Source organism: Callorhinchus milii, unplaced genomic scaffold (assembly GCF_018977255.1).
Source record: "Callorhinchus milii isolate IMCB2004 unplaced genomic scaffold, IMCB_Cmil_1.0 Scaffold11, whole genome shotgun sequence".
NCBI classification, from domain to species: Eukaryota; Metazoa; Chordata; class Chondrichthyes; order Chimaeriformes; family Callorhinchidae; genus Callorhinchus; species Callorhinchus milii.
The window spans coordinates 11,075,571-11,100,418 of NW_024704752.1; the positions used below are offsets into that span (position 1 = coordinate 11,075,571).

Consider the following 24,848-nt stretch of genomic DNA (forward strand, 5'->3'; position numbering starts at 1 on the left):
AATGGTTTAACATGCAATCCATAAACTGCTGCAAACCGCCATCTCACTTGATGGGATGTCTGGGAAAAAGCACATTACATTGCAAATGCAAGTTATTATTGTTGGAAAACATAAAGTGGGGAGGGAGGGAGGGAGGGAGGGAGAGAGAGAGAGAGAGAGAAGGGAAAAAATCATACTAATTTGGGGGGAAAGCGAGCGAATGTCTGGGGGCTATTTGCATAGTTCACGTAATTGGCTGCAAACATGTGAACGTTTTATGTTTTGGTCGGTGAACAGTTTAAGGAAAGCGGTGAATTCACACCGTGGTGCTGTTTTTTTAAAAAAAAGTCAAATCGGCAGTTAAATAATAATTGGAAGTTAACTTCTTTCGCGTGGAATCCCACGGACAACCCCCCCCACCACATGCAGTATTACCTTACCCACTGCCCCAGATTCACATCCTACAGATGGATTATTTTTTCTCGGGGTGGGGGGCGGGGTTGAGCGAGCGGGATGGCTTGAAATGCCAGTTACTAGTTTTCTGGCCACCCCGGGGCTGGGGCTCTGATCCGAGAACACCATCGACGCGATCGGAATCGTTCCGATGCACTTGGACGAGGAAGGAGGAGGTGGGAGAACGGTATATATATATTTATATTTATATACATATATATATATATCAAGTCATGAAATGAAGTGGGATCCACTGGGTGTTTGCATACTGATTGGCAAACCATGACATCATTGCTATTTTTTTTACTATTTGCAGCTGGTTCGTTGCCTCCGATTTGTCTGTTCAGCTGCACACACGTTATGTGGATGTATATATTTATATTGTTTTATTTTATGGCGGGGAGAGAGGGGGTGGGGGGGGGGGGGAGAGGGAAGGAAGTGTGTTTACTGAGACCCGGGAAGGGAGTCTGTGAATGGGATCTCCAGGAGAGTACAATGGCTATAGAGGGAGGGAGGGAAGGAGGGAGAGAGAGAGAGAGAGAGGAAAAAGTGTGTGTTGGTTTCTCTCTCTCTTTCCCTCTCTCTTCCCCCACCCCTTTCCTCCCCCCTCCCCCCTCTCTCCCCCCCCCTCCCCTCTTCCCCCCATCTCTCCCCCCCCCCCTCTCTCCCCCCCCCCCCCCCCCCCGGCTGTGAGTGAGTGAGTGAGTGAGTGAGTGGACGCATGGCGAAAGGGATGGAACGCGGCGGTGGCCGAGGTTCTACGACTCGCCACATTGTTGCCGTTCCGCGTTCTCTTTCGGAACCTTCGGACATTTGTAAGTTTCGGGGCAGATCCGCACCACAGACTGAACACGTGGGGAACACCGAGAGAGGGAGAGAGGGAGGGAGAGGGACACAGAGGGAGGGGGACACAGAGAGAGAGAGTGAGGGAGGGGGACACAGAGGGAGGGAGGGGGGGGGCACAGGGAGAGGGAGGGAGGAAGAGACCGAGAGAGAGGGAGGGAGGGAAACACACAGAGGGAGGAAGAGACAGAGAAAGAGGGAAGGAGACACAGAGAGGGAGGGGGAGAGAAGGAGGGAAACAGAAAGAAGGGGGTGGGGGGGGGGGGGAGACAGAGAGAGGAAGAGAGAGAGGGAGCGATCAGTTCCTCTTATTTCATATTTATCTCTATTTTTTCCCCCCCTCCTCTTTCACTGGCTTTGATCTCGCTTTCAATTGCTTCCCCCCCCCTCCCCTCTCTCTCTCTCTCTCTCTTTCTTTCTCTCTCCACCACCCTGATGTGGGTGGTGGGTGGGGAGAGAGAAAGAGAGAGAGGAAACGATGCCTCTTTTTGGTGTGGAGGTTCATTTAAGGTGTATGTATATTTTGTGTGTGTGGGTGGTGGGTGGGTGGGTGGGTGGTGGTGGGGGGGGGGGAGGGGAATTGCCAAATAGTTACATATTTTTCCCCCCCCCCACCCTTTGCGATCTGGCGATCGTTGGGGTGAGATCGGGAAGATTGGCTGAAGTGCGCCACTTTTGTTAAGTTGAGTTGCAGGCCTTTCTTCCGGCTTGTGGCCTTTCCATGCTCCCCTCTCTCTCTCTCTCTGTCCCCCCCCCCTCCCTCCTCTCCCCTCCTCCCTCCCTCCCCCCCCCCTCCCTCCCCTCCCCTTCTTTCGAAAGAAACAAAGAAGCCAGAAAGTGCCCCTAAAAGGGATCGGAGAGAAATGGGAAGGACACACACACACACACACAAAAAAAGAGAGAAAGGGGTTGGGAGGGGGAGTGGGTGAGTGGGGGGTGTTGGTGGTGGTGTTGTTGTTGTTGTCGGGGGGGGGGGGGGAGGGGGGGGGGTGGAAGGGAAGCGAGGAAACGAGAGAAAGAGAGAGAGAGAGAACAGCTTAACGTTGATTCCTCACCAATATTTAATCTGGGAATCGGATCGTTGGTGCTAAAGCGCCCCCCACTCCCCCTCTCCCCCCACTCCCCCCTCTCCCCCCACTCCCTCCTCCCTCACTCCCCCCCCCCCCTCCCCTCCCACCCCCTCTCCCACTCCCCCGTGGAAACTAAACTAAAAGCGTACGGTTCAAATCACAACAGATGCCTCTGAGCAGATCGCTGCCCCTTTGGGCGTCTGTACTCCACGTAAAGTTCAGGGGATAATTTCCGAGGTTTTTTTTTTGTTCTCTTTAGCTTTTTTTTGGGGGGTGAGGGGTGTGTGTGAGGGGTGTGTGTGGGTGGGGGGGTGAGGGGTGTGTGTGTGGGGTGTGTGTGTGGGGTGAGGGGTGTGTGGGTGGGGGGGTGAGGGGTGTGTGGGTGAGGGGTGTGTGTGTGTGGGGGGGGTGAGGGGTGTGTGTGTGGGGTGTGTGTGTGGGTGAGGGGTGTGTGGGTGGGGGGTGTGGGTGAGGGGTGTGTGGGTGAGGGGTGTGTGGGTGAGGGTGTGTGGGTGGGGGGGGTGAGGGGTGTGTGGGTGAGGGGTGTGTGTGTGTGTGGGGGGGGTGAGGGGTGTGTGTGTGTGGGGGGGTGAGGGTGGTGTGGTGGGGGGTGTGGGTGGGGGGGTGAGGGGTGTGGGTGGGGTGTGGGTGTGAGGGGTGTGGGTGTGAGGGGTGTGTGGGTGTGGGTGGGGGGGTGAGGGGTGTGGGGGTGGGGGTGGGGGGGTGAGGGGTGTGTGGGTGAGGGGTGTGTGTGTGGGTGGGGGGGTGAGGGGTGTGTGTGTGAGGGGTGTGTGGGGTGAGGGGGTGAGGGGTGTGGGGGGTGAGGGGTGTGTGTGGGTGGGGGGTGGGGGTGAGGGGTGTGGGTGGGGGATATATTATCCGATCGCAGTGATTTCCTCTCTTTTTGTTCTTTCTTTTAACGTTACGGTTTCCCAAATCCGTTCTTGCACAACTCGGGAGGGGATTCGGGAATTCTTTTCATGTCCTAAAAGGCGGTGCAGGAGTTTTATTACACAATACACAGCGGATCAAAACACTCCCGTATCTGTTCTGGCACAGAAACAGTGCAGTCTGATGCTCTGTCTGTCTGTCTGTGTGTCTGTGTGTGTGTCTGTGTGTCTGTCTGTGTGTGTGTCTCTTTGTCTATGTGTCTGTGTGTCTCTATGTGTGTGTGTGTCTGTGTGTCTCTATGTGTGTGTGTGTCTGTGTGTCTGTCTGTGTGTCTCTCTGTCTATGTGTGTGTGTGTCTGTCTGTGTGTCTCTCTGTCTATGTGTGTGTGTGTCTGTCTGTCTGTGTGTCTGTCTGTGTGTCTCTCTGTCTATGTGTGTGTGTGTCTGTCTGTGTGTGAATTTAAATTCATAAACGGTCACCAGTTTAAGTGCCTTTTTCTTTTTTAAGCATTTCCCGTGTCGCTCACGAGTGTGTTTTGTTATGTTATATACACTGACTTATTTTTTTTGTGTGTGAGTGCGACCAGTGGATTTCCCCCCTGTGCGAGGAGGGAGGAGGTTTCATTTCATTCCTCCATTGGTGATGGCACGTTTGAACATGGGTTGCATTGAAGCTTATGGTGGAACTGCCTCAGATCTCCCCCATACGACCCCCCCCCACCACCCCATTTAAACGAGGGGAGTTGACATAACAGAATAAAACTGTTCAACCCACCCTGAAGTTATTATAATAGTTATGGAGTGCGTGCAGGTTATAATAATAATAATAATCCTTGCATTTGATATAGCTCCTTATCGCAGCGTTGAGACGATTCGAAAGCGCTTCACAAAATATATATTGGAAAGCGGATTGACTGTGTTTTGTGGGCAAAACGTGTTATATGGTTATATCATTAACTTCCTGTTTGGAATGATTAACAGAGCAGCGGCACTGTTTGGGGGTTCACTTCATGCAGCTGCTGTTATGGTTTTATTATCTTCACCTGCGTTTATGATGCAATTACTGCCTTGTAAAATTGCTCTGCTATTTGTGTTCTGATTTACGCAGAGGCAAATTGGTAAGCATTGCAGGAATGGCATCAACAATTCAATCTTTCAAGGCTCCTGTTCGAGGTAATGTGCTCTCGGGTCCATTCCTATGACAGTGAGTGGGACCTGGTCCATAAAATGTACTGGGTACGTTTTTGCTTTGGAGGATCAAATTTAGTGTCTGGGTTCGAATCGCCATGGTCTGCTAGCTATTTGTGGCTTGTCATTTGAACCCCTTTAAGTTTGATTACTGCCTTGTAATTAACCCAGCCAGTCCTGTGTTGAGGGATTGAACCTTCTTCACCATCTCAGCAATCTGGCATCACATTATTTACAGGGCTGGTCGCATCCAGAATCGGGGGGGGAGGGTATGTGGTACTGTAAGTTAGCAACAGCTTCCATGCCCCCCCCACCCAAAATCAACTGAAGATTGGATACAGGTACAACAACAGATGGCTTAAACTAATCTTAGTTCAAGACAGCTGAGCTTTGTCGCTATCAAATGCCATTAGATATTAAGCTTTGAGCATCTGCCTAATATTTAACGCATCAGGGGGTTTTAAGTGAGGGTGTGTTTTTCTCAATGAAATGTAACTGTTGAAAATACGATGATTTACAAATTGCCATACAGTGTAGATAGCGACTCTAGCTCATTTTAAGGGTTGATCGGATATAAACAGAAGTATTGAAATATTGGCGTAAGCAAGTTGGTTTGCACAGTATCAAGGCTGAATAGGAACTTTTAAATGATTTGCAATATTGTTACGTGCTTATTTAACATATTAGTGCAAATACACAACAGGAAAACATTGCACTTAAGCGAATGTGCTTTACTCTTGTCAATATACTACTTCCTGTGTGATGCCTTTAATACACTACAATTGATCCCAGCACTCTTGAATACTTCATCTTGGTAAAGTGTTCTCTCGAGATACAACCCAAGTTTGGAAGAACAATATCTTTAACCAGAGTGCTAGGTGTTTTCACAGTTCAAGTATGCTTAGTGTGAAAATGTTTACACAACTTCCCTTGTGCTTAATGAAAAATCCTACAAACAGCAACGCCCAGGAAAATCCTTATTTTCTGAATTTAGGTTTCTTGGACACTATATGTGAAGCACTTCTCTTTGTGGTACTGATGGAGTCAAAAGATGATTTAACTTAAAGAGAGAATTAGAAAGACAAATTTCCCCCTAAATTGAGATCAGCAAATATGAAGCAGAATTGTGTTTTTTTCTGATTGTTTTTTGGAAGCACTTGCTTTGCACTGCATTCTCCAGATTTAATCTTAATCTCTCTGATCTTCCCTCTTCTCACACCCACCCACCCACCGACCCACCGCATTGTTGGGGCAAGAAGGGGTATCATCATTGTTTAAGTTACTGTTGTTCATTGTTGGGAGGATGTGTTGTAAACATCGACCTGTCGTCCTCTTTCGGATGCTTATTGACCTGTGAATTTTCTCTTTTTTGTTTCAGGTTTCCAGCATCTGCAGTTTATTTTCACTCATCCACACGCCTCTGTTTACCTAGAAGTAAGTAGGAACCCGGTTGTTAGTCAATTGGCGAATCGCTTTTCATGGGGTAATAATTTAAAAAATGGTCACTGAATCCATGACTGTTTGGGACGTTGCCATGTGTAATTGGCTAATGCATTTTGCACACAAAATACACTAGTCATTTCACTTTACAGTACATTCTTTGAAGCACTTTGAGATGTCTCAACGACGTGATAAGGCGCTGTATCAAATGGAAGGATTATTATTATTGTGGCTGCTACTTAAATGATATTAATTCATGCCTTGCTGCTTTTTTTTGTTAGTGTCCATCGTTTCTTATCCAGGTATTCATTTTCTTTTCTCTATTTTTAATTTTGTGCTTATCAAGGAGGTTTGTGTGAGATTGTGTTCTCTTTTTCCCAACTGGTTGTCCCGAGTATCACGGTCAACCACAGGCTATCTGGGCTTTACTTGATCATCAGACACCTTTTACTAGACTACTGGAAAATGTTGGTTTCTCTGTATTATCTGTGAAACTACAACTTGTATAGCCGTTTTATGATGCAGTCTTGTACCTATAATGAGCTGCGTTGAGATTGTCCCAAAATCCTTTCATATGGGACCCTTTGAACCAGCAGAGAATATGCTCGTCCCATTTAGGTTGTGCTTTATTTGAGTTATGGACATGCAAGGGAGAGTGTGTTAACTCATTGCTTTGCCAAGTCCCTGAGCTATCCTCTTAATATAGGGCTGTCAGTTCCCCAAAGCAGACATGTGGCAACCTTAAGGTTAAGGCTGGGCACAGTGAGTTCTTAGCATCTTCTCAGGAGACCTTGACAAAGGCAATGTATGATCACACGGTTAACTTTATCAGCTGCTGAGTAAGACTTTGACTGACTCTGCTGGGTCTTATCCCTCCTGGAGGAATGAAGGCCTTTCATATGAGAAATGCATTAATTCCTTCATTGCTCCGCAAAGCAGCGACGGCAATGACAACTTGCATTTATATAGCACTTTTATGTAAAAGAGGGTCTGGAAGTGCTTGGAATAGCTTTCTAGAACTTGGGGTTGCTGCAATGTCAAAAGCCATTGGTCCTTAATAGGGAAATGACTGATGCTTGGTGTTGTCTAGGATTTTGCTCAAGTGTAATGATGAGAAGGGGATATTTTCAAGCTGCTCTGTGTTGGTTTGAACTGTGGAAAACAGCAGAGGTGCGTTTTTAGATTTTTTTTGTCTTTCCAAATGTAGGTTCTGTCTTAAGATAGCATTTTAAGCTATAGTGTACAACACCAGGGTGGATGCGGGTAGTACAGGGAGTAATTTGAAGCAGTGAGTTAAGTGTTATTGGTTAAACGTGCTTTCTTCTTGCCAAAACAGTACTGGTACCAATACACTAATAACCTGAGTGACCACACTGCTATTTGTGGACTTGGTACAGAACTGCAGCCTCTAGCCAGTTCCAGGAAAATATCCTATTATAGGTGTGGCCGAATGCAAACCTTTAAGATCCGTATCGTGGATGTTGCTCCACAATATGGATCTTATCATGGATCAACTTGGTTACATTGGATACAACTCCTAAAATGGAACAGGACACAGTCCTGTCAGTGTTATCAATTTAGCATGTCACAGCATGAAAGGCATTATAAACTGTATCTGACCTCTTTTTAAAGAGGGAGTCTCTCCATTGAGACCCTTCTTGGCTTCATTTGTACTTTCACAAGGTTTTCAGGTTTGCTGTCCGGAATCGCTGTGGATAGATTCAGTGAACTGCCCTAATTGCCCTGGATGTTCTCAGGACAGCTTCACACTCTGCTCCTTTTTTCACCCGGCTTCTCCATCATATCCCTATTGAACGTCGAGCAAAATTCTTTTAGTTTTTTTTCTTAAGCTTGAGGGAACATGGTCACCTGGGGAGAGAATTAATAATAATCATCCTTGCATTTGATATAGCGCCTTATCACTTCTTCGAGACGTCTCAAAGCGCTTCACAGAATATACTGTAAAGTGAATTGACTGTATATTTTGTGGGCGAAATGCGGCAGCCAATTGCGAACAGCTGTGACCCACAAACATTCGTGGATTGAAGTAACCAATTTATTATTTTTTGTGGGGGATCGATTGGCATGAAATCTCACACTAGGTTCATTCCCTCTGCACCATGGCTTACAGGATTTCCTGAGCTAACCATGAGAGGGAGATGACTTGTGCGATGCTTGTATTTTTGCTAAGTTAAATCCAGTTCTCTTGCACTTTTGCCCTCTGTACCATGCTATTGGCGATATCTACGCTAACATTGATCTGAGTTGTTGGACTCAATTATTTCATAGCCTGTTGCCTATGTTAGTAAACCCTTCCAGCAATGTTGATCTGAAAGGCTAGTCTGTAAGCACTTCTTTAAATGAACAGTAGCAATGGACAGCTTGATGAAAACCACGTAGAGACTTTCCTGTTCTTTTTAACACCTACGTGTTCAATGTGGGTAGTGGCTGGATGTCACAGTTGGGAGGTAGATTTGTTTTGACGTTGGGTGGAGGGGTTTATTGATTGCATCTATGCCACAAAAATAAGGGCGGAGTATTGAACATTTGTGAGTAAGTAGGGTGTTTTTGTTAAGATTTGGTTGTGTGGAGTAAAAATAAAAATCACAAGAAAGAATAGACTTTTTTGTGTGTTTTTATTTTTTACTCCATACAAACAAATCTTGAACTTGGCTGCCTTATTGGATAGAGATTTCGCAATCTGTATTCCATTGGGTGTAATTTGCCAGTTCAGCTTGCTGAACCTTTGTCACTCGTGTTTAGATCAGGCAGTCTATACTCCGGGAGTGGTATGAAATCTAGATTGCTCTGTTGGAATTCAGTGGTTGGATCAGGAGTAAATAAATGTAATGTGATGTGTGTGTGTGTAAGCTGTAATAAGCATGCTGAGAGTTACAATTAGGGAGAAACCTGAAGGAGCCCTTTCATTTATCAGCAACACGGTCTAGACTTGAATAATATAGGATCTGGTTTCCGTCAGTTATTAATGTAGCATTAAATGGAAATCTAATTCTGGCTAAAGAGGCAATGAACGCATCCTGTGGCAATTAAACTTTTAAAGACTTTAAGCAATTTTAAAGACTTTCCAAACAATTCAGAGACTGTCACTGAAATAAGTTCCTAAAGCCTTGTGCAAGGGTGGGTGCTACACAGCATAGGATTGTCATGTATATCTTGATCAAAGACAATTTCCATCTTGTCTGTACAGATTATAGCTCCATCATTGGATCTACTTCTGGGTGAGCTTAGGAGCAAGAACTCAGAGAGAGTTCTTCTCCTTCCCTTTTATATGACATGTTGCCTTAATAGAGTGCACTGTCATATCAGCTAATTCAGCACAAACTGAGGTTTGAACTGGAATCTTGGTGGTTTTTGAGCCATGGGGTTAGTATGAGCAAAAGCAGGGCTATTAATATGCCGATCAGCCTCTTTCCCTGCCCCCACCTCCCACCCAAATCCCAGCTAGGTTTGTGTACCATTCGTCAGATTTTTAAACCTTTTAAAGCTTAATGCACACAACCATTCGTTGCTCTTCGAAGACAAGTACACTTGGATGTAATTAAATGTTCTGTGACCACCACTATTGATGGGGGGGTTTAAATTTTTTAAAAAATGTGTCAAGACCGGCTGGTCAGCACAAAGGATCTAATTCACACCACTTCGGAAGAGCTCATCTCTTCCTGCACAAAAACATTAATACCTGTTTGTACAAATGTGAACTCTGGCTCTTCTCCATCGATGGCCCAGTGTGAAACTGACCTACGCAGACTCAGAATGGCCCAGGTTGATCCCTGGTCTTTGTTGATCTCAGTGGGTTTGGTGGTAAGGTGGCTAAGATTGGCCTTGGATTATTTTAATTAAAATTTCAAATTATCTGTTTCGGATTGCTGTCTGGTGATTCCTGCTGGAAAGGTTTGTGTGTGAGACAGGATTGAGTTTGGTTACGGTGCACCTTGCTCTTCATCGCAGAGCCCTTACTTTCAGGACTCGTATATGACATATGGCCACTTCAGGGAAAATGCCTGCAGAACCCTCCCCAGGATAGGCAAGGGTAGTTGAGGGGTGAAGAAGGCTAAAGGTTGTAAGGCAATCCTCAAGTGTTGTACTGATCAGTGTGTATGTCTCCTGTGACTAAATTGCTGGAGATGATTTCCTCTGAAGCAGAGAAGACCATTTTTTACACTTGAGTGCTTTAGAATTAAGCTGCACTGTGACTGCCAATCTCCACTGACCGTCAAGAAGAGGGCAGGACTCACTGGGTGGAGATTCTTTGTTTTTATCCCCAATCCTCTCCCCGCCCCTCCCTCCCCCCCACCCCACCCAAACCACTTAAATAAATTGAGTTTGATTTACAATAAGTTTAAAAAAAAAAAAAAATTTTCAATGTGACTTTTAGGACGCTACGGCAGATGTGCAGAATCCTTGGGACCACCTCTACTGATGGGGCGGGGGATTGAATTTTCAAGAAATAGTTGGAGCAGATGACATGGCTGGTGTTGGGTGGAGAAGGTAAACTTTTCATCTTTAGTTTAAGAGCTCACATTTACACTACCTCAGGCAGGGCTGTCTTTCCTGGTTACGTAGCAATAATGGGATGCATCACAACCTGCAGCACCGTTGCACTATGTAACTTGGTTCAATCGTGCACTCCCCTTGCTTTTCTTTATCCTCCCCCACCCCCCCCCCCCCACCACTACCCCATGCCACCGAGACAGGCCTAACGAATCTCAATTCTAACAGCCGTGGCTTGTTACATGGTTAGAGAATAATGTAACATGGATCAAATGATGAATTAACAAAGCGATGCATTCCACGTTTTTTCACTGAGCCAAGCTTGAAAAGTGCATGAGAGCGGGCGAGATGAATATTAATGCAATAAAAACACTTCTATTTGAATATAGCGCTTTTCATCGGGGACAGCATCTCAGAGCACTTCACAGGATATAGTAAAAAGTATAACTAGATTTTGTAGGTGAGCATGGCAGCCAATTTGCACACAGCAATGTCCCACAAACAGCCATAGAGCGAATGACCTATGTATTTGGGGGATTGTTGACCAGCACAGTGGGAGAAACTCCCATCTCACTGAATAATGGCATTGGATCTTTAACATCTACCCGGAAAGGCAAACCGAACCTTGCTTTGATTTCTATTCTGAAGGATGGCACCTTCAGCATTGCATTGGAGTTTCAGCTGAGACTAAATGTCCCAACGTGGGGCTTGATCTGGCTTTCTTATCCAACTGGCAGAATTTTGGTAATATTAGTTGCATCTGTTTATGTGTCGATGAGAGGATTTAGATTATGTCCTTCACAACATCAGTGGGAGTTTGTGACAATAGAGTGGAGTACTGATGGCTGTAATTCACTGTGGCTGATGGAAGTGGGAGCAATGTGAGGTGACAAATTCAGAGTATCACAAGAACTGTGTTGGCACAACATGAAAGCATATCGGCTTAAGTGTGAGGTTTGCTTCTCCTGTCCCATTGTGTCTTGGCTCCCGTATGCTGAACAAGCCTTGTGACCATCTAGTGCAAACTACATATTGTCTGGCTGTTTCCATACCTCTCAACGACCCTGAGTGGCAGCTCCTTCATTAGTGCTAAAGCACGTAAGACCTGAAACGAGGGCCTGCTGCTTGTTGTATAAATATTACTGTTGTAAGCTCTTGAAGGCTGGCGGCTGGTATGAAGGGCTGGCACCCTGCCAGGGTTCATTGAGCTGAGTGTTTTTTACAGGTGTACTTGCTGCAGGCAAGAGAGAAGGTGAGTTTCGTCTCAAAACTTCCATCTATGTGCGCGGGAGGAAAGACGCTAAATGCACGGAAGTATCCAAACTCTAGCTGGGAGACAAGTGGACAGGCAAAGCTGTGGATTGGAGCACAGAGTGGCTTGTACTCGGAGGAATAATATTTACACATGAGCCGACTCAATAGTTTTTCAAGCTGAATGAATTTTGTGTGCTTTTTTGTCAATTCACTTGTTGCCTGGAAAGAGGAAAGGAAGAGACAGCAAATGTAAGTAATGAGTGTTTGGAGTTAAGATCTTAGTTGGAGGCGAAATAAAGACTGAATGAAGAGAGTGAGTAGGAGTGGGGCCTAGGACTGCCAGATAAACAGATTCTGTCTTTTTTTGATCAGCCGGGTGTCTGACTCATGTGGAAACCCATCACCATGCTTAAGAGATTGTGAACGTGTTGGGCTGAAGGAAATTGGGAAGAGTCAGTACGATATTAGTGATTTTCTGAGGAGCTAAGTATTGCTAAACAGAGCTTGTGTGGTGTATAAGTCCTGGAAAGAGAGATGCTGCAGCACATGTTGCTTAGGGGAAATTGACTGAATCTAATGGGAGTTCATGGGAGTCGTCAGGGCATTGCCTTTCTGTTACCTACTGTGAATTTGATTTACAGGCTTCTGTTACTCTGGCGCCAGAAACGTGGGGAGTTTGTCAGCGGAGGTGAATTCTCTGTGCCCCAGGCATTGTCACCGAGGTAATGCAAGTCATGGCTTTTTATCCAGTGCCGCTGGTTGTGATAACTTGGTTTCTAAGATCCCGTACAAAGCTGAACAACCCTTGTTTTCTCTCTCTTTAAATGTAATATTAATAAATAGCTTGTGTGAAATCACCACTGCAAATGTGCAGGCATTTTGTGCTCTCACGTTTTTAGGCTGAATTTTCTGCTGGGAAATTGAACACTTGCCTATTTCAGTCTGTGAGTGTGACGTCAGATTGACCATCTTGTGTTGAGCATTAAATCATAGTGATCTTTTCATTTTGTCTTTATGATGGGATTTCCTATTGGAAAGACTTTTTTGCATTGTCCGTGTGGCAATCAGTTTAATGTACACCTTGCTGGTGTTTTGATGCAAGAGTAAAGCTGCCTCTACTTCACCTCAATCCAGTGAAATGCCACCAGTGTGCCATTTCCATTCTACCCAGTAGCTTATAGTGGAGGATCCCATCGTTGGAGCACACTGAAAGATTCATTGTATTCACCAAACACCAAAGATTCACTAATCAGTGCATATTAGGGCCCCCATTGTCTCCCTCATACTCCCTCATTGCCAAATGATAGTAAACAATAATTCTGGCCAAGGATAAGGTGATTTGGAGAGAGGGAAAATGGTGCATATTATCGGTGTAAAGGTCAACTCCAGTGAAAGTGAATCCAAGAAGCAGGTAATTGACTCACCAGTGATCCACGGCTTGAGTGCCAGTAGGAAAGCACAGACTGCCAAGCTGACTTTGATGGGATTGACTGCACGGCAAGGAATTGCAATGCTGTGTCCTCATGGGGGTGAGAAACGATTACAGATGTTTCAATAAAAGGTGTCAAACTCAAATTAATAGAAGCATTCTGGAATAGAGTATGATACTCAGCAGCTGTGTTACATACCCTGAAGATGTAGACCTGATGTACAGGTAACTTATTATTAATGTGTGAGTATCTAAAGTTTATTCGCCCATTGGCGGATTCACAGCTGAGCCCGATCCTGTTTGGACCACATTGAAGCTGTTTGTAGCCCCCTGAAGGTGACATCAGCCCAACTTAGCTATCCTGGGCTTGATATCGGCTTTGTTTTTTCTTTGAATGGGGGTAGAAGGAAGAGTACCAATTTTTAGTCTTCAGTTAATTTGATTAAAAAATGGCCTCAAGAGACAACGCAGAGGGAGATTGGGTTCAGCAAATAATCAGTTGCCCAATAAGTTTTAATAGGTTTTACTCGGAGGAGGCGTTATTGCTTGACCTTGTTCACTGTCGGAGAAGCTATCTGGTGTTCCTGCTCAGCACAGTTGGTTCCTTCTCTTCAGGGCTATCTTCAGGGCTAGTGACAGATAGGCTTCTCCCTCGGCACTCAGCTGAGCAAGGGCAGCATCACTCATCCGGATGGAGGCAGCAACAGTTAAACCAAACCTTCGCTGCTGTCTTCAAAACATTGTTGCGCTGCCTCCTGAGAAGAGAGAGCGCAGCCTGCCCTATGTGTGGATAAAATTGACCAGGCTGGGTTTTGGATGTTCTGTGATCCAGAACTGTCCCCAAAAGAATTGAGCAGGGATTTGATTCTTCTCTATTCTTTGCTGCACATGAGCTTTCTACTTTCACCAGCTCTTTCTCATTCCTCTGAAGCTACTTCATTCGGCGCACCCTGAGTCAGCTTGGTCCTTGTTTCTCTTCTCTCGTCCCATTTTGCCACCTGTAGGGTGTCGTGCTGGCACCCTAAACCACAAGCGTATAGCCGTTTGCGTGCAAATAGGATCAGGGTGTGCAAGTGTTTATGAGTCCCAAGTGCAGATCAGGCACACATTTCGTACACTCCTGCCCATTCCGTAGTGCTGGACTGCTGCCTGACCAGTTTTAAGGAGCAGATAATTTATTATCTGTATCTGAGTGAAGGCTTCTATATAATTCTGATCTAATGGAACCCTTTGTTCTTCCACTCTTGCAATTCTGCCTTTCTGTAAATATTCAGAAACATCTCGAGTCCAGCCTTTCCCTATTTGACCCAGGTTTGCACTGAAGTGCAGCCTGGATCCACTCTTCTGGAGACAGTGATTTGTATTGGGATGAATTCAACAGGCACTGACAGTCTCGCGTAAGGGCCATCTTCAGCTGCAAGTCTAGGCAATGAAGGTTGTCCGAAGCTCTCCAGGATGCTACCCCGTGTGACGGGCGCTATATAAAGGCATGTTCTTGTTGTTGTCTATCTGACTATGGGGTGGGGGAGAGTTAGGGGCTGAGGAAGGGAGGAAGAGGGATGTCTCCATTGAACTTAGCTGCCACCAGTTGCTGAATAGTTTGGAAGTAGGTATCTTGTCTGACTTTATTTTTCAGTGGTACTGAAGCCAATTGTAGGACCCTGTGCACCTGAGATCGACTTTTCACTGAAGCGTACAGTGTATTAAATATTTCCAATACAGCACTGTACAGGCTCCTTCAACCAGAAAGCTCTAATTTGCACTGGATTTATTTTTGAGTCTGTGCTGGGAAATGTATAATAAATGAGCCCACTCCTATTTGTGGGACATTGCTGTACAAAAATTGTCTCTCCTGTTCGCCTGCAAAAAATACACAGTCACTACACTTCGGAAACTTCTTAAGCTCTTTCAGCCATTTCGACATAAGGGGCTATATCAAAGGAGAGGATTATTGTTTGTCTGGTCTCAAGTTAATCTCTGCTGATGTTACAAAATCAGAAATAGGTTTAAATGTTATGTAAAGTGTGCAGTATCTCTCAATGATACTACAAATACTACAGTTGAATGAGTGTAATTTAGTCTTTCTACCTGATCTCTTAAGAAATCTTTAAGCTTTGAATCACTGACTGGTCTCTCTTTCTCTCCACAGGTGCTGGGTAAAATACTGCTAACTGGATCCCGGTTGTCTCCAGGCAGAGGAGGTAGAAATGACGATTGTAGGTAATTAAATATATTTTATAACAAACTTTTGAGTTTGATGGAGATCAAAGGCAGGGATGGTTTAGGGATTCGGACATTGTGCAATAACCACTTGAGCCTCTAGTGGTTGAAAGTATTTGATCTCGGGTTGGTTTGTTAGATTTTTTTTCTCTCCCTGAACTTTGACAGTCCATTGTCGCTTTTACTAGCCATCTGCAGGCCCTTCTATACAAACTGTAATGGGAGAAGCCCCCTACCTAGGAGGACAGTGACCCTGAAGGGACCATTGAAATGTGACTGGCCAAGGAATTTATGCTGCATTAGTGTGCGTGACACGATGATTGATGCTGACAGAGTAGCCATTGTTGAGGTCAGAGAGGAGAGGTTACTAAGGGCCGAGGGTCAAATACACAATAGAGAATGGGATCAGTGGTCCCCCGCCTTTTCTTTCCCTATCACCGTGAGAACCATGGCAAAGCTACACACAAGACAAGACGGGGGGTGGGGGGAGAAGGCTCCTTTCATTCTTTCATTGATTCGTTCGTTCGTTCATTCATTCATGCATTAATTCACCAATTTACGGTGCACTCACTGAGAAATGGCTTTACTAGGCAGGTCTTCGAATGACTCGTCCTCAGAAATGGCATGACCCCAGGGGGCAGCTTGGGGGAGAAGGGACTCACACGGGCACCATCTACTCCCTGCAGATGTTTCATCTCTTGGACAGATGGGGACTTTGACTGATTAAATAGCCTATTGCACGGAGGAGCTTTAACAGCTTTCGTGGTCAAACCGAATTGTTAATGAATAGCTTTTCTGCTCTTTAAACACAATTTGTCTGGATGCCTTAGAAATGGCCAGATCGTTTAAACTTTTTTTTGTTAGAAAAAAGAATTGTACCTTTTCAAAATTGCACCGTTTGATAGAAAAGCTTTCTTTAGGGCTTGCAGCCTTTTCATCTTCTCTCCTACTAACTAACCATATTCTCAGCTCCCTCTCTGCCCTCCCTGTGTACAGATTAAAAAGTTCCTGTATAAAATCATATACTAAGATAGTGACAGAACCTGTGAAGTGCTTGTTTATCAATTGGTGTATAAGAAAATTTCACATTCTCTGATCCTTGAATGAAGGTGTAAAAGCTGATCCTTCTCTCCCCCCCCCCCCCCCCCCCCCCCATATGCTGCCTCAAGTTTATCCAATGAGCTAACAAACTCCATTGAAGGAAAGGTGCCAAGTTCAATCCTCTGTGAGTCCTGTTCTTCGTTTACTGATCTCACTAGAAATGTCCTAGCTAGGGCGGAGAAACTCATCCAGCATTCCTCCTCATCGTTACTGTCCACCAACCCGAGGTTTCCATGAATAATAGCCCTTTGCTTGAAGTACTGGAGGGCAAACAGTGGTTTCACATGGTTTAACTGCTCAAAAGTAAAGTCCTGGATACCTTGTTGGGTGTGGTGTATTGTACTTCGCAGTTTGGATGAAGTTATATTTTACATTGTACCCCCTAAACTCCACTATAGATGTTATAGAGACACTCTAGATACATTTTATAAGCATTTTAATGCCATTTTGACCTGGGATAATGGAAGAATGGATGAGTCTCTCCTCCTCATCTCAGCAAGCAATGGCATGGTTGTGAACGAAGCTTTTGGCTAAATTGTTGGAAGGTTTTGGATGGCCTCTGAAGAGTTGGCAGTCTGCTGGAGCAACATCTTTCCGTGGAATAGCACCTGTCCGAGTAGTGCCAAAGTGCTGACAGTGCAGGTAGTGATGGGACCTTCTACTGCAGTGTAAGCACTTCCTGTTCTCCTCGTACAAACCATCTTCCCTGAAGATCCTACCTCTGTGATGGCATTCCGCTTTCAGCTGCCAGACTGGCTCCAGGAGTGATTTAGGATAGAGTGACCCACTGCTCTTGCCAGTGTGTATGGTTGTACATCCAGACTTCAGAATCGTGACCTGGCAAAGCACTGGAACGTTTTGGCTGATCGCTTCCTGCCTCTGCCTTTTCCTCTTCAAATCTCTTGGGTTCACCCGGTCTTAGTTTAACACCGTTGTCTTAGGATTTTAAAAACTCTTTTACCTTCAGTCTCGATTTGAAAGTTGGTTAAAAAGAGTGGCAGAGAAACGATTTTGAAATTAAAAATGAATTCTGCATGCTCTTAAATTTTAAGATTTCAGACCAACACCAGGCTGAATTTTGTTCCTCTTGACTCGTGAATCTTTGCTGGCAGAAATTACCATTTGGATTTTATTTTATTATAAAAATATTTACATTTATGTATTTCTTTGGCCTTGGTGTCATGCAGAGGAGTCATTGAGCTCTTAGTACATGCATGTACATTGATGTTCTTGCAGAGTTCTGTATAATAGATACAAATATCTGGTGTGTTTTTTGCCTTTAAAATTGTCGGCCTTTTATAAAAGTTTTGTCGCTTGTGTCTTTCTAGTATATTTTCCCTTCCTTTCCTGCTAATCACAGCTTTCCTTTTTTTTATCCCCTTGAGTATTACTGTTGTGTTCTGTCTCCAGCAGGTCACAAGAGAGAGAGAGAAGGAATAAAATGTGAAACGAGGATGGATTTAAAGAAACGTAAAACAAGCTTGTTATTTCTATTTGGCAGTAAATTTATTGACCATGCCCATGTGCGGGAATAGGAAACTCCCATTCTAATCCTACTCCGTGAGTTCAGTACACTGGCCTGGCGAGCATAATAAACTTTACATTTACAGAGTGACTGAGGATGACACCAAAATATTAAGCCACGTCTTGAAGCCTCCACAAATAACGTAAGGTGGTGAGATTGGTAACCTATCCCAGGGTAGTTGGCAGCTATCCTTCTCTACCGGGGGTAGCTGTGAAAATATTTTTGGCCTTTCCCCATGCTGATCATGGGAGGTTTTGAGCACAGGCCAATGTGTTCCTCAGAGTGGCTTTATTCACCAGTGTGACAGAAACCTCCCTGAACATGAAATTGCCAAGAGTAGCCTTAATAGTGCAATGGGTAGACTATTGCAAAGTGTTAGTCTAATTATTTTCTGCTTTTTCCTTCCCCCATTTCTCTCCTCCCTGATCTGCCATCCATTTCTAGATCTTGGATCCAGATTGACCCTATTGGGCCCTGATTGACTGAAAATTGACCAAAAGAGTTTTTCCAGTTGCTGATTAAGCTTAGCATGTGGTAAGGCGCTATATCAAATGCAAGGATTATTATTATGAAACTGTTGATTACCCCCAAAATATTTCTGCTTTCAAATATTTTGAGTGTGTGTGTGTATATATATGTATAATATATATTATATATAGCACGATGGAACAGGACTTCCTACTACTTCAGTGCAACCAGCACTAATAATAATCCCTCCAAAACCAAAAACAATAATAAATTGGTCATTTTCAATCTACGACTGTTTGTGGGACATTGCTGTGCGCAATTGGCTGCCGTGTTCGCCCACAAATATACAGTCAATTCACTTTACAGTATATTCTGTGAAGCGCTTTGGGACGTCCTCCCGACGTGAAAAGCGCTATATCAAATGCAAGGATTATTATTATTATTATCAGCAGTTAAAGTGTCCATTATATAACAATAATCACCATGTAATTTGCACTCCATGTTACAAAGTGGTGAATGATCAATAATGCATCAAATTTTTCACCTTTTTAAAACGTATCTTTTCCTTGGATTATTGCCTTTTGCAGATTGCAGGCTATTCTGTGGTTGCGATGGTAACTGCACATCTTTACGGTGAGGAGTCGAACGTGGCATTGTATATTTGGGCAACCATTTTGTCAGTGATGTGGCTGGGATATTTCCCAGATAGTATGGGCTGCTCCAAGATCACTTTGTCTGGCAGTGGGTTAGGATGTTGCTGTAGGTGTTGGAAATCAGTGGTTGATGAAAGTTTGAATGTTCAATTGAGAGGGGTAAGGGTCTTTCACAATAGGATGGATGGCAGGGAAAGCTTTCTAACCGCAACCATTTTCACTGAAACCTTTAAATATTGAGGGTAAAGGGCTGACCAAGTGCTTGTTTAGGGTGGTGAGGGGAGCTAATTCTGGGTCCGCAGTACCAAAGTGCAAATAGTGGTAGGTAGTGCAGAGTGAATCCTAGCTACACTATTTACACTTCAAGCACTGCTGTGCCCAATCGCTGACGGGGAAACAGGAAACTGCCCTTTCCAATGGCCTCTATCTTCAATGCAGCCACTGCCTTCTAGTTGTAGTATGTACTCAGAAAGTTGATCAACACGTGTTTTTTTCAAACGTAGAAATAATTTGCCTACAAAATGCACAGTCACTGTACTTTACAGTATATCATGTGAAGCGCTTTGTGATATCCAAGCGGATGTGAATGCCGCAATACCAAATAAGGATTCTTATTATTAATTTAGTGAAAGCTGCTGCTGTGTATGCTTTCCAGAGTCCTTTATTGGAGATTTATCTGCAGCGGGTTGGAATGGGTTGGTTAAACACCTGATTTGTATTTCATTCCTGCGTTGCTCACTGTTGGGTGTGTTTTTTTTATGCTTAACATTTGATACTCCAGGTGCCTTGAGGAGCTCTGTTGAAGCCTGCATTCCTGAAGCTGTTCGCTACATTCTTTTAAATACACGCACCATATCTCTTGGGATTTTTTTTTATTCCTTGCTTTTTTGTATTTCTCTTTCACAGTAATCCTCGAGCTTCTCTCATTTTGATAGTGATCATGATTGTGCGGATTATTTCTCGAGTTTATTTTTCACCCTCCTTCCCTTTTGTCCCCCTCTTCTCCTGATTCTTGGCTTTAACTGAGATAAACATCATTGAGATCCAGCTGCCCTCCAGTATCTCCCCTAAAGGTCATTTTTCATGTGCGAGCCCAGGTGTCTGCAGGTTTCTAAGCTGTAGGGTGAATAGTGACCGAGTCTGATCTTGTCTTAACTCATTCTTTGAAACACCGCTGATTAGATTGTGATCGGTAGGAAGATCCTTGTTTTTCCGCCTCCAAGCCAAGGAGTGTTAGGTTATTGTAGTGCCTCGCCTGGCATCAAATAACTCAGCATAAACCAGGGAATGAACGGGATTTTCCAGCTGTGCATAATTTATATTACGTACACAACCAGCTGCCCCCTTCGAAGAGGGAAGGGAAGAGTTTGTCTGATTTTTGCCTTCTTTGTTATCCATTTGTGGAAGTGAACAAATTCTTGGGGACAAAGATATTTTTGGCCATATCAATTGAGGTACTGTACTCTTAACCTTACCTAAAGGCAGCCTTCAATGTTTGTTTTGCATCTCCATGAGACCCGGGAGGGAAGAGAGCCTTGAAAAGAACAGCTAGCAACCATCTTCTGGCATTGTGAGATATTGTTGGTATGAACGGTCGCAGTGGATCCAATAAAAGATCCACAGTTTATGATGTTCTCATGGGAGACCATTCTGGATTTTGTCTGGCTGGATTTTGCGAGAGCTCCTGTATTACAGCTTTTTGTGCCTTACCTTTTTAGATGCCAACAGGTCTGACTGACTGTGATCTTCCAATGGTGGATTGTGTCTGAGCAGTCCAAAAGTGCTTGTAGTGCAGGTAGTTGGCATTGATTCCTACTGCAGAACAATCACTTTCAGAGCTGCTTATGACCCGAGCGCCTTGAGAAGTTCCGAGCAATCTGAACTGCCAAATGTGCGGAGGCTGAACGTTTTATTCCCAGCTGGAGTTGTTTTTAAATCTTTTAACGCTGAAGAATTTTGTTTTGTAGCATAAGATTTTGGGATAACTTTCTGAGGTATTGCCTTTTGTTCTGTCAAGTCAAATATCGGTCTCCAGAACATGGCATTGTCACTGGATGGTGAGAGGCAGGTGTAAGCTGACTCTGGTTAGTTTTGCTGGCTTTGCAGTCAGTTGCGTGATGCTCAGTACTGTGCAAATCCACGCAAAACTGACTGCGGCAGTGATTGCAGCACAAGGTGAGGGGCCCATCTGTATAGAGGTTTCCTTCCGGATGGCTCTTTTGGTCTTCCCCGAGTATGTTAGTGGGTGAGTATTCAGTCAACTTAACCTGGCGTGCAACTGATGGCTAGACAAGCAAGAATGTTCTTGTCAGGTGAGTGGTCGGCCATGCCGATAACATTGACTATGTTGTATGTTGGAAATAGACAGGGAAATAAACTCTTTGAAGATCATCACTGACTGATTAGAGAGAACGGGCTGTGACATTGTCCAGCATCAATAAGACGATTTGGTATTGATGCAAAGAAGAAAACGAAAGTCATTCAACAGTGACTGCAGGCGAGTAGGTGGCAATGACTTAGAGACATCTTGGAACAAAAGTGGGGTTTTCCTAAGTAAGGTAACTGCAAAGAAAATTGTGGTGATTCTGCCATGAACAGTAACATGAAATACTACATTTTTAAAACCTTACTTTAGATATAGCACCTTACAAGTCGGAAGGATGTCTCAAAGCGTTTCACAGGATTTACTGTAAAGTGTAGTGACTGTAATTTAGGCAAATATCTTTAAATGAACAATATAGTTCCCCTTTGCCTTCCTGCTTAGGCTGGTGCAACTGTGCAATATGAAATTGTCTTACAGAACAAAACGTGCCCATTATCTGATCTCTGGACTGTGCTGTGATGCAGCAGGAGAAAACAGTTGGAGGGAAAAACAGCCAATTCTAGTACAGGCGAGCATTTCTGCTTGCTCGGTTTTCATTTCCTGGGGCTGAGAAAAACAGGATGGATTCACTGTAATCTGTTGCTCTTCCTAATCTGAAACAAGTTGGTGGAAAATTGGGTTACGTTTTTTGACACCCTCCAGAGGGTGTATTGCACTCTACTCAGCGAAGGTAATAGTGTTAATTATGGAGCACAATGGGAGCTGCTGCTTTTCAGAGGGTGATGTGATCTACAAGACTCTCCTGCCCTATTGTGTGCAGGTTGGGATGAGCAGCAATATTAACACTTCACTCAATATTGCACTTGTCCCGGCCTATACAGATCAAGTGGCTTGGACATCGGCTGCTGGCCAAGAACATAGTGGATTTGTGAGGATGCAAGAGAAATGAACTCAGAATTTATAAGCGACTTGTCAACTAAGGAACGTAAGAGACTACCTTTCTGAGATTCTCTTCTATCGTTTTTTTTAATACAACCAAGAGGTACTTGAGAGCTATCGTTTATTTTCCTCTTGCTCCAGGAAGCTCAAGACTAGCCAGTGTTGAGAGGCGGAGACTGGAGCAATTGCTGGGTTTCCCGTGAAGCATTGCACTTGTCTCGGTCCGACAGTGCTGGTACAACACTACCACTCGGTAACAACCACTTGTAAATCTAAGTGAACAGTTCTGCCTTCGCTATCCTGACATTCCAAGTACCAGCCTCTATTCTTTGCACTGTGTCCAGCTGATATGTCATTTCGATATCCACTTTTGACCCCATTGTCTTAAAGGAAGTTTGTTTATTCTCAATAGCTCACTTGATGATGGCACTGAGCTGCACAGACCACAAAGGTCTCAGGTTGGATCCCTGATCTTTGTTGGCTGATGCTATCCAGTGAATTCAGCTGGAAAAGTTATAGATGTTGGGTGGAGACTTGACCAGGTTGAGCTATAAATGGGTATTATCCTGCTGATGGACAATCTGGACATCTACTAGTGTCTAGAAATGTACTGATGCATAACTCTTCCTTCTGGAGTGCAGTGTGACACTCCATCTCACTGAGCCAGGCTGGAACCTTGGCGACTTGTTTGACCCTCAACTATCCTTTCTACTCCATGTCCATGCCATGACAAGCTCTGCCTTCTCCCACCTCCACAATGTTGCCCGGTTCTGCCACTGTCTCACACCATGGGCTGCTGAAACCCTCATACACGCATTCATAACATCCAAGCTTGACTGCAAACTCCCTGCTTGTCGCACGCCCCAACTCCCTCCATAGGCTGCAGATCAGCCTGTGTCCTCTCCCGCACCAGGCTCAAGACCCTTCTCTTTGACCGTGCCTTCCTTCCTTCCTTCCCCGCCCCACCCTTCCCAATCCTAGCCCCCTGCTTAGGTCTGAAACACTGATTGTCCAGTGCTTTGGGACGTTCTCCCGATGTGAAAGATGCTATACAAATGTAGTTTTGTTGTTGATATACTGCTGGGGGAGAATGATGGGATTTGGGGGATTAAATGTGCTCAGTAAAATGTGGCCCTCAGAATGAACGATGAAGAATAAATTGATGGAACAATAAAGATCCCTTTACATCATTTCTTGAACTACGCTTGCGCTGAAATTTGGACGGTTTATACCATAGACTTATTTCTGTAGAGACATGGGGTCAGACTGCCCTTAACTCATACAGTCGGCAGAAAGATGGGAAAACACAATCAAAAAAGCAGACGCTCATTTATTAGCACATTCAACACCAGACTTTTTCAGTGTTGCTTCAGACAAAAAGTAATGTGCTGTACGTCTGATGGCTTCACTGGTGAAGCCATTACATAATGTGAGACCAGGAAGGTCTTGGGTTTGAATTGTGTACTTTTGAGTTATCTAATCTCAACCAGGATGGCAGTTAGGAGAGTTAAAGGAATATTCATCAAGACTTTATTAACAAATGGTAAGAGACACCAGAAATTCTTTGCTTTCTTGTCATTATTTATTATCTTTGGTCTGAACAGTCGATTTAAAAAAAAGTGCTTTCATGAGCTACTGTAACAAAAGGGGAGAACATGTGCTGTGAGAGACCCTACCCTTTCCTCGCCAACTTTTCCTCATCAACTGGGGCAGTTACATGGTGGCATTTGTAACCAACAACAGCAGCGGACAAACCTACATTCCTCATTTGGTGCCGAGTTTAGGCGGGTTGCATTGATGTGTGAGACCACCTGCAGGCGGGTGGGGATTTGTGTCACTCTTTCCAATATATTTGCAACCTATACATCAACCACCTACTTAAATTGATCAGTGCTCTGCCAATGCCAATCAGGCTGACCAAAATAACTTGTCCCCACTCCAAAAGAGCAGAAGTGTGTTGTTGGTTGTGAGCAGGTTAGGTCACTGAGTGAATTGCATTCCCAAGCATGTGACATTTGGGAGCTTTTGACTCTCCAGTCCAGGGATCAGAGCTTCTCGTGTCCAGAGAGCTCACCCTCGTATTCAAGTCCCTGCACTCCTCTGCACCCCTCTACCTCTCTGACCTCTCTCCTCAAAACAGCACGCGTTTGTTGCCTTTGTTCCTCCGGGTCTGGCCTCCTTGTCCCCCCGAGGCTCTGGAACTTCCTTCCTCACTCCCTTCGTCTCGCTCCTTCCCTTCCCATTTTCAGATCTCTGCTGAAGACCTTTCTTTTCGACCGCGTCTTGGTCACCTTACCCCCCTCCTCCCTGGATCGGTCCTGGGATCCGAAACTGTACAGCGCTCTGAGACGCCGTCCGGCGGACACTGTATAAATCCAAGTTGTTGGTGTTGGTGGGGTTAATCTAATGGGTGCTGTTTGTTTTTAATGTTACAGAGATACTGTTGTTTCAATCTCTTCCCAGCAGAGGGCACTAAATGGCTTTGTAATATAGGGTTGACGAGAAGCTTTCGGTTTCATTCACATATTGGGTTCCAGAGTGATTATTCTGGTCGTGTATT

General features: G+C 44.6%; 1 protein-coding gene across 1 annotated transcript in view; it reads left to right on the forward strand.

Annotated features, from left to right (window-relative positions):
• Positions 1–5,830: 5,830 nt before the first annotated feature.
• Positions 5,831–24,848, forward strand: part of LOC103188800 (glypican-5-like) — a 176,148-nt gene continuing 157,130 nt past the window's right edge. Inside the window, exons 1-2 of the mRNA XM_007909017.2 lie at positions 5,831–5,858; positions 15,209–15,279. Coding sequence (XP_007907208.2) covers positions 15,267–15,279 — 13 coding nt within the window. The 5' untranslated portion in view covers positions 5,831–5,858; positions 15,209–15,266. The remainder of the gene's footprint in view (positions 5,859–15,208; positions 15,280–24,848) is intronic.